At 41.8% G+C, this 9,101-nt stretch overlaps 1 protein-coding gene across 1 annotated transcript; it reads left to right on the forward strand.

The window, feature by feature from the left end:
• Window positions 4,952-8,776, forward strand: LOC110433905 (NAD(P)H dehydrogenase (quinone) FQR1-like). The gene is made up of 4 exons (XM_021456962.1): window positions 4,952-5,224; window positions 7,723-7,816; window positions 7,964-8,226; window positions 8,326-8,776. Exons 1-4 carry the CDS (start codon window positions 5,202-5,204, stop codon window positions 8,555-8,557), a joined length of 612 nt encoding a protein of 203 aa, XP_021312637.1. The 5' UTR covers window positions 4,952-5,201; the 3' UTR covers window positions 8,558-8,776.

Below are 9,101 nucleotides of genomic sequence, written 5' to 3' on the forward strand. Positions count from 1 at the left end.
AAAGTTATGCAGACACACGTAGGAGAGAGCTGGTTTTTCAAGCAGGTGATTATGTCTACCTGAAAGTGTCACCAATGAAGAGCGTGAAGAGGTTTAATATGAAGGGAAAGCTAGCTCCAAGGTATGTTGGTCCGTTTAAAGTATTGGAAAGGCATGGAGAGGTAGCATATCAGCTAGAATTGCCTGAAAGCTTATCGGGCGTGCATGATGTGTTCCATGTGTCACAACTTAAGAAGTGTTTGCGTGTACCTGGGGAACAAATACCATTGGAAGAGCTTTCTGTTAAAGGTGATCTCACTTACGAAGAGTATCCGGTCAGAATATTGGAGACAGCTGAGAGAGTCACCAGAAGTCGGGTCATTAGAATGTGCAAAGTGCAGTGGAATCGGTATTCAGAAACAGAGGCAACTTGGGAAAGAGAGGATGACCTGAGGAGATCATACTCATACTTGTTTGAGTAAGCGCCTTTCAATCTCGAGGACGAGATTCTTTTAAGGGGGGTAGAGTTTGTAACACCCAAAATGTGAATTTCAATTAATAGGAATTAATTTGATTTGTTTAAGTATTTTTGTGAGCATTGAATCTAGCAAAATAAATAATTTTGTGCAAATTAAAATTTACCATAAATTTAGAAACATGCTTTTGCATTCATGCTGAGAATAGCATTTATTTTGGGTTGTGTGTTTCTGTTTTTATCTTTTTTTTTCGTTCAAAATTTGCTTTGGAAAATGTTTGGGAAAATAAAAATTAGAAAAAAAAAGAAAGCCCCTGGGATCCAGGCCGAGGCCCAGCTCCCCTCACTCCCCCCCGGCCTGCTCTTTCTTCTCCCCTCCCCCGCGCCCCGGCCCACTCCCTTTCCTCGGCCCAGCCCGCGCGTGGCCTGGAGGGCGCGCCCCTCTGCCTTGGCTCGCTGACGAGCCGGCCCCACAGCACAGCGCCTTCCCCTACCTCTAGTCGTGTTCGGATAGGAGAGCAGCCGTGCCGAACCAATCCCGAGAACTCCGGGATTTCCTTGCCAAATCGAATAACCAGCACCCCTATAAGGCTCCCTAGCACCGCAGCGAACCCCTTTTGCATCTAAAACGCGAAGCCAAGCCTTATCCACCTAGAACCGAGCGGTTTCGGATCTCGCCGAGGAGAATTCCGCCGCCGCACGTGGTCACGCTTCTCCGCTTGCTCTCGGCCAGAGATTTCCCTCTAGGTGAGCTCGCAACGTCACTCTCCACCGGCCCGTGCTCTCATCTTGGTTTTTGGCGCAGGTTTTCGCTAGGTGGGAGATCACCGGCAAGCTTCCAGGCGGCTCGCATGGCGCCGCCGCGCCGGAGGCCTTCCCGGCGGCCGGCCCGCCGCCACCGGTCTCCCTGGACGCGCCTGAGCCGCTGGATCGGCTGTGGGCGGTGGGGATTAGAAAATACCCCTTCAGGGGGGCATTTTGTTAAAGAGCCCTCAAAGAATTCCAGAATAGAACCCGCGATCCTTACGTACTTTCGAGGATTACGTCTCCTAAGTTTAAAAGCGTATTCCCTGTCGGTTAAACTAAAATACGTTTTCAGTTAATTACAGAAATGCCACTGATATTGTTTAGCCCATAAAATACTCGTTTTAATTCCGTTTTTGTCCATTCGAATTGCGTTAGGTTCGTAACTACATGCTCTACATGTTAGAAATATTAGTTTACTGTTTTGAAACTTTTTATTTCTGCAGTAGCATTTAATTAATTATTACCTATAGGAAATCTTAGAAAATTCATATCTTCTACGTTTTAATTCCGATTTTCGTGAACTTTACGCTGGTGTGATCGTAGCGCTGCGTAGAATATTATCATAAACTTTTATATTTGTTTTACCACTGTTTGGTGTAATGTTCTAATTATACCTTGTTTGCTTCGTGTATGATGGTCTACATTGGATTGCGTGTTGTTGATTGATGATTGGGATTAGACGGTGAGCCGTACGCTGGTGACCAAGACCAAGCTTTTGAGGACCAGCAGGCTCAGGAGAGCTTTGAGCAAGGCAAGTATAACTTGGGATCATCCTTGTTACCTATTCACTATTAACTACACATATATATCATATGCATGCTATCACCTTGTCGACCTTAGCAAAATCATAGATGATTGTTACCTGGATTCCTTGTTACCTACTTGATATGCATTTGGTGTAGATGTGCTAGTGCTTGATATAATCCATGATCTTGTAAGATGATTAATAGCTATGCAATGAACATAAAAGAATGACAAATAACGATATGAGATCTTGTCTGTAAGTGATCACCGGGACAACAGTGCAACCATGAGGGCTATAATGGCTCTGGCTTTAGCTCAGTATGAAGAACTTTTCTAGCTTGTTAGCGGTTACCCGAAAGGGCGGAGGGGCTGAACCGTTTTGGGTATAGTGCGAGCCCCTGTCCCTATGTGTATAGGCTGCGCGTCATTGTGCCATTCGGAAGGGGGGTATCTATATCTGCGCGCAAAGGAAACCTTGCGGCCCTAACATGTTAGACGAACTTTTGAAAGGCTTCATAGTGATCCCTGCCGACCTTCCTTGGAAGTGGGTTAAGAGGTCGACGGGCCTCGGGCGAAAGGGTAAATCATGACTCATGGGTAAAGATGTACAACCTCTGCAGAGTGTAAAACTGGTATACTAGCCGTGCTCGCGGTTATGAGCGGCCTTGGGGGTTCTTGCTGCGCCGACAATGAGCTTATTAAGTTGTTATGTTAATTTGATTATCGTTTATGCTATGAGATTAATTATGCTTACACATGATCATGGGATTAATGGATTATTTATGCTTCCTTGACAATTGCTATTTAATTATGAACATGCTATCCACTATTAAAAGCTAAATGCAGTCAAACCAGTGTCAGCCATTTGAGCCTCATGAACCCCTGGTTATACTTGTTGAGTACGATATGTGCTCACTCTTGCAATTTCCCAACACCTCAGGATATGATAATGAAGATGACTGGAATGAGGATTATCGTTATGAGTACTAGGTTTGGAGTCAACCAGTCAACAGTGTCCCTGTGTGGAGCTTCCGTCGAGAGCGTTGTTTACATCTTGCTATCATTTTTGTATAAGACTATGTGATTTCTTATGTTTCGCTATGTAATGAACACTGCAATGGTACATTTGAGATTTGTCTACTTATTTGTGCGACTATTCCTGGGGCACATCTGAGTCTTTTATGCATCCTATTTTGTTCTTAAAATATGGGTGTGACAGTAATGCAAGCAGAAGATATATTTATAGAAAATTCAAACGTGATATAATATATTTATAGAAAATTCAAACGTGATATCATTTAGAATAGATGGATTGGAATGACCTAAAGTCGTTGTTGTCGGTTATGAAGAGCGAGGCTCGTGCGGCAAAATTGTGTTGTAGAGCATCTCCAAGGGTTTTGCATTTGAGGTTTACATTTGAGTAATTTGCCAAAAAGTTCCAAAAGAGGTATCCAATGGTTTTGCATTTGGAGTTTGCAATTTGGACAACTTGGCAAATGAAGGAGCAAACTTGGCAAAAATGCCAAGCTGTGGACAGCTTTGCAAACCCGATCGCGCGAACAAAGTCACGCGCGAGGAAAGCACGCGCGTCTGGAGACCTCCTATTTTTATCTTTTGCCAAGTCCAAATGCCAATTCCTAGAGATGACCTATTTTTATCCTTTTGCATTTTGTTATAGGATTTTGCAAACAACAACAAATGTCATGTCAATTTGCTAAAGCATTTGGAGAGGTTCTTAAGTAACTATTTTTCAACCGTGAGGATCGTGTCGCAATGCTTACGAGCTGGGAAATCGTTTTCCCTAAAACTTAAAATAAAAAGAAAAGAATTGATTTCCATGTGGTTGGTATCACTTTTCAATCCACAAGTAATGTGTATGAACAAAATGCGTATAGAATCTCGGAGAAGATGCGCCGATAGTTAGAACTCGACCCCACTGATGTGAATTTTGGTCTATTTTGCGTCTCCTCCGTGAGATGTACTACTATTCGGCATTTGGAGTCCAACCGTCGGACCAGCCGATTTCATACGAGGTCTTGTTTAGTTTCGAAAACATTTCGGAATTAGTATTTTTGTTTTTATTTGATAAACATTATTTAATCATAGATTAATTAGGGTTAAAAGAATTATCTTGTGATTTACGGGCAAACTGTATAATTAATTTTTGTTTTCATTTATATCTAATGTTTTAAAATTTAACGTGACAGAGAATCTTCAAAAGTTTTTGATTTTTTATGTAAGGGCCTGTTTAGATGGGAAACGAAAATTTTTTGGGTGTCACATCGGATGTGTCGGAAGGATGTCGGGAGAGGTTTTTAAAAACTAATAAAAAAACAAATTACATAGCTCGTCAGGAAACTGAAAGACAAATTTATTAAGCATAATTAATCTATCATTAGCATATGTGGGTTACTGTAGCAATTAAGGCTAATCATGGAGTAACTAGGCTTAAAAGATTCGTCTCGCGATTCTTAACTAAACTGTGTAATTAGTTTATTTTTTTATCTACATTTAATGTTCCATGCATGTGTCTAAAGATTCGATGGGATGGATAAAAAAATTTTAGGTAGGGAACTAAACAGGGCCTAAACTAAACAAGACCCGAGAAAAAAAAAAGTCAGGAAAAGACTGGCAGATTCGACGAACACAGCTGGTAATCCGCCAAAACGAAGCATTTGGATGAACCTGGGCCTTGTTTAGTTCCAAAATATTTTGTAAAATTGATACGGTAGCTTTTTCGTTTATATTTGACAAATATGTCCAATCATAGACTAACTAGGCTCAAAAGATTCGTCTCGTCAATTTCGACCAAACTGTGTAATTAGTTTTTATTTTTGTTTATATTTAATACTTCATGCATGTGTCTAAAAATTTGATGTGACGGGAAATTAAAAAATTTTGCAAAATTTTTTGAGAACTAAACAAAGCCCTGGCGTCGATTCGAAGAGAAACAGGGATAGCGGAGGGGGAAAAGCCAAATAAAAAAACTAGAGAAAAAAGAAGCAGGCTTGACTGCCAATTGGAGGTCAAACCAGAGCAGCATCCCTGCCTATAAATACACTCTCTCCACTGGCCCGAAACTGACACCACCACCACCAAGGCAGGAGCGGCGGCGATCCATTTCACACAACCACCCCCGCTCGCCGCAGGAGTTTCCAGATCTTCCTCCGGTCACAGGAGCTCCGAGCCCTCTCCAATGGCGGTCAAGGTCTACGTCGTGTAAGCATCGCCACCACTCCTTTCTTGGAATTGATTGATGGTTATTCCCGTGGTCTCCGTCGCCCGCTCCCAAAAATTCCTCTTTTTTTTTATATAGATAGACAAAAGCATCCTGATTTCAGGTTCTAGTTTCTTGTTTCCGATTGTGTATATCCGTGCCTCAAGACTTGTTCGGTGTCGTTCGTGGTGTTATTCTTGATTGTTAGGGTTTAGATTGTGATCGAATCGCATTAGAGTTTTCGAAGTTTAGTCTTATTACGGGAAGAATTCTCGAGATGAATCGTCAATTTTAGGAATTCAGATGTAGGATGCCTCCATATTCCGATTTTTAATTCCTTTGTTCGCGATAAAATCGATGAACGAGGTCGATTTTTCCACTGTACACTGACGATTCTACTAACGTTGGTAAAGAAATGGGAGGAATATGCTGGACTTCTAGTGCTCCGGCTCCGGTGTTTATTTTCATCTGCAGGACACAGGGTCTCAATCATGACGGTAGGTTTGTGTCCTTCACGGAATTGATGCCCCTCCTTAATGGGACCAAATAGTGGTGGACTCCGGCGCTAATCGTGCCCATCCTTTCTTAGCTTTTCTATGCACACCTGTGCACCGGAGGTCCAGTTTTGTCAGCCTTGCTGATTGGCCGGGAAAGGAAATTAGTGCCACTATTATTTTAGCTCGTCAAGTCCATAACTGTGGTTAGGATTATTGAAAAGAAGGTTCTTGCTTGCAGATCAACTCTGCTCTTCGTCGTATTTTATTAAAGATGCTTAGCTGTCAATTCTCAGTTTTGTTTTTTAAAAGATTGACATCGATGCGATGCTAGTTATGTTTATGCTACTAATTCGACAACTCAAAGTTTCATATGCACTTATCACATCCACCTGCCTGTATCATATTGATCTGAAAGTGACCCAATTTTTTTGAAAGAATGTGACCCATTTGTACTATTGTGTTTTTTTTTTTGAGACAAACGTAATATTGTGTTCTTTTTCCAAACAATATTGTTGTGTTCTTTAGAAACGTAGACATTGTAGATGAAACCCTGCACAGTGGCAGCCAAAATATATAATGCTCTGTTCCCCTTTTCTGATACCAACATGAAAATTCTAACCTTACCTTAAGATGGGAGTTCCTATGTTCTAATCTATATGCACAAAATGTTGTGAGTATATTTGGGTGCTACATCCATTGCATATATTTGCAACCTTTTGTGACAAATCAAATGGATTGACTCTGCCTTTCTTTTTGGAAATATGCGATTTATGTGGATGCGCCCTTTTCTTTTGACATGGTGGATGCCCCCTTTTTCTGATGTGGGTTCCCTACCAAAAAAATCACTTTTTACCGTTAAATGGCGAATTCATATGTGCAAGTCCTGCTTTGGATCTTTATTTCTTTTTTCTCCATATCTCTATAGCCTCTAAGTGATTATTTATAATGATAAAAACAATTGGTCCATACCCTCTTAATTAAACATGTGTCAACGGACACGTTCTCGAAAAAAAATAATTGGTCCATAATATCTAAGGCAAAATGAAAAGGCCATCATATTAGCTTTTGTTATATTTTCCTTTAGATAGAGTTGTTGATCAATTCCTGCTGTAGCTGCACAGTGAACTTTAACATGAATAGTACAAACATATTTAACATTTGTGCGCATCAAATTAAGTGCTGACTTCAGCCCTAAGTATTTGATTGATGGAGCACACTTTTAACTGCAGACTTTATTTGCGCCAGCAAGACATATTTTCTTTGCCTATATAATATCTCCTTTTGTCCAGTTCAGTTGTTAATTAAATAGTTCAGGTAACTAGCAGTTATAAAATTGTCTATTGTAATAAGAGTTTTTGAGGAACATTTATGATTTAGTAGGCTTTGTAACCACCAGAATGAAAGTTCAGTAATTCTGAAGACCTGAATTGCTTGGATATAAATTATACGCACTGCTGCACCTATACTTTTTTGTTCTAGAACGGTCTTCCCCAAGCTTCTTGCTTGTGATATACTTTTTTGTTGGCCCACTGTATGCAGACCATCTTTTCTAGAAGAAAATAAAGCTGAAAGTGATATCGTAGCTAAGAAGATATTCCCATAGTTTTATTTCCTTTCTTGTCACTAATCCTCATAAAAATAAAGTATTCTTGAATTTGGTTTGGCTGTACATATCTTCTTTCTAGGATTGATTCTTTCATCACTTTAAAACTAAGGCAACAAAACAAAGCGCTTTATGGAATTGTTGAATGATGTCAGTATGAGAATATAGGAAACCAGGGCATAGACACTGCCCTACCACTTTATTGATGGATTTGTTCTTTAGCTCAAAACACATTTTCTGTAAAGTATGAAACATAATTTAGTTACATATGGATTGTGATGGTAAAATAAAATTGAGAGCAATATTAATAATTGTATGTTGGAACTCAGAAGGTTAATCCAGTTTCTACTTGAATACTTGGAGTGCGAACTTGTTAAACAATTTATCAATTTTCCAACAGGTACTACTCCACGTATGGACATGTTGGCAAACTAGCTGAAGAGATCAAGAAAGGTGCCTCATCTATTGAAGGTGTTGAGGCTAAAATATGGCAGGTAAGCCCTCATCATGAATGGGTATTTCTGCACTTGTCTGGCTGAAGCACCCCGAGACTCGTACATAAGATGTTTGGAATGAACAGTTCATGAATGCAAATCTGGATATGAATTGCTGATACCACCTTTTTTCCCCCCTTTCTGAAGGTCCCTGAAACTCTCCCTGAGGAAGTGCTTGGAAAGATGGGCGCACCCCCTAAGCCTGATGTGCCAGTCATCACACCGCAAGAACTTGCAGAAGCTGATGGAATCCTCTTCGGGTTTCCAACAAGGTTTGGAATGATGGCAGCGCAAATGAAGGCGTTCTTCGATGCTACTGGTGGGCTCTGGAGGGAGCAGAGCCTTGCTGGCAAGCCTGCCGGCATCTTCTTCAGCACTGGAACCCAGGGTGGTGGCCAAGAGACTACACCGTAAGTACCAGTGCACGCATGGTTACAATTACATGAGCACCAGGCCTGATGTCCAAAGTTTATGAGACCAACATTTCGTTTGTTACTCTTTTCATTCAGGTTGACCGCGATTACCCAGTTGACACACCACGGCATGGTGTTTGTGCCTGTGGGCTACACCTTCGGCGCCAAGCTGTTCGGCATGGACCAGGTTCAGGGTGGCAGCCCCTATGGTGCTGGCACGTTCGCTGCCGACGGCTCGAGGTGGCCGAGTGAGGTGGAGCTCGAGCACGCCTTTCACCAGGGGAAGTACTTCGCAGGCATCGCCAAGAAGCTCAAGGGTTCTGCTTGATCTGCACATACCCTTCTCAGATACCGTAAAACATTTACAGATTCGTCATACCCATCAATAGATCGGTCTGTTCTTATGTGGCTCATTGGAACTCCTGCCGTATGATATGGTTTTTCATGCTCTGGTGACTTGGTTGTAATCTGGAGTTGGACTATTGTGTTTCTGTCGCTTAAATTTCGATGATTGCTCAACTAAACGACTTGCCGCTGGTTGATCTGTGATGTCATGTGTTCAGCCAACTTGATGGCCGAAGCAACTGCAGCTAGGTTGTTACTTGTTAGGTTACCTTCCTGTCAGATGTCACAGCTCTCCAATCGAAAGGCTACTGAGAACGATTGTAACTTCTGTGACTGAAATGCAGATAGGACTGGATAAGGGACGTGCAGTAGCTATGCGCCTATGCCTGTCTTCCCAGCATGCGGATGCCTAACGAGCCGGTTTCTTTCAGCATGAAAGCCGATGCTGAAGCCCGGCCTATGTCAAAGTTACCAGGCCAGGCAGGCAGGCCGAAATTGTGCTCGGTCTCGGCCTGTCCCATGTTTCT

Source organism: Sorghum bicolor, chromosome 3 (genome assembly GCF_000003195.3).
Source record: "Sorghum bicolor cultivar BTx623 chromosome 3, Sorghum_bicolor_NCBIv3, whole genome shotgun sequence".
NCBI classification, from domain to species: Eukaryota; Viridiplantae; Streptophyta; class Magnoliopsida; order Poales; family Poaceae; genus Sorghum; species Sorghum bicolor.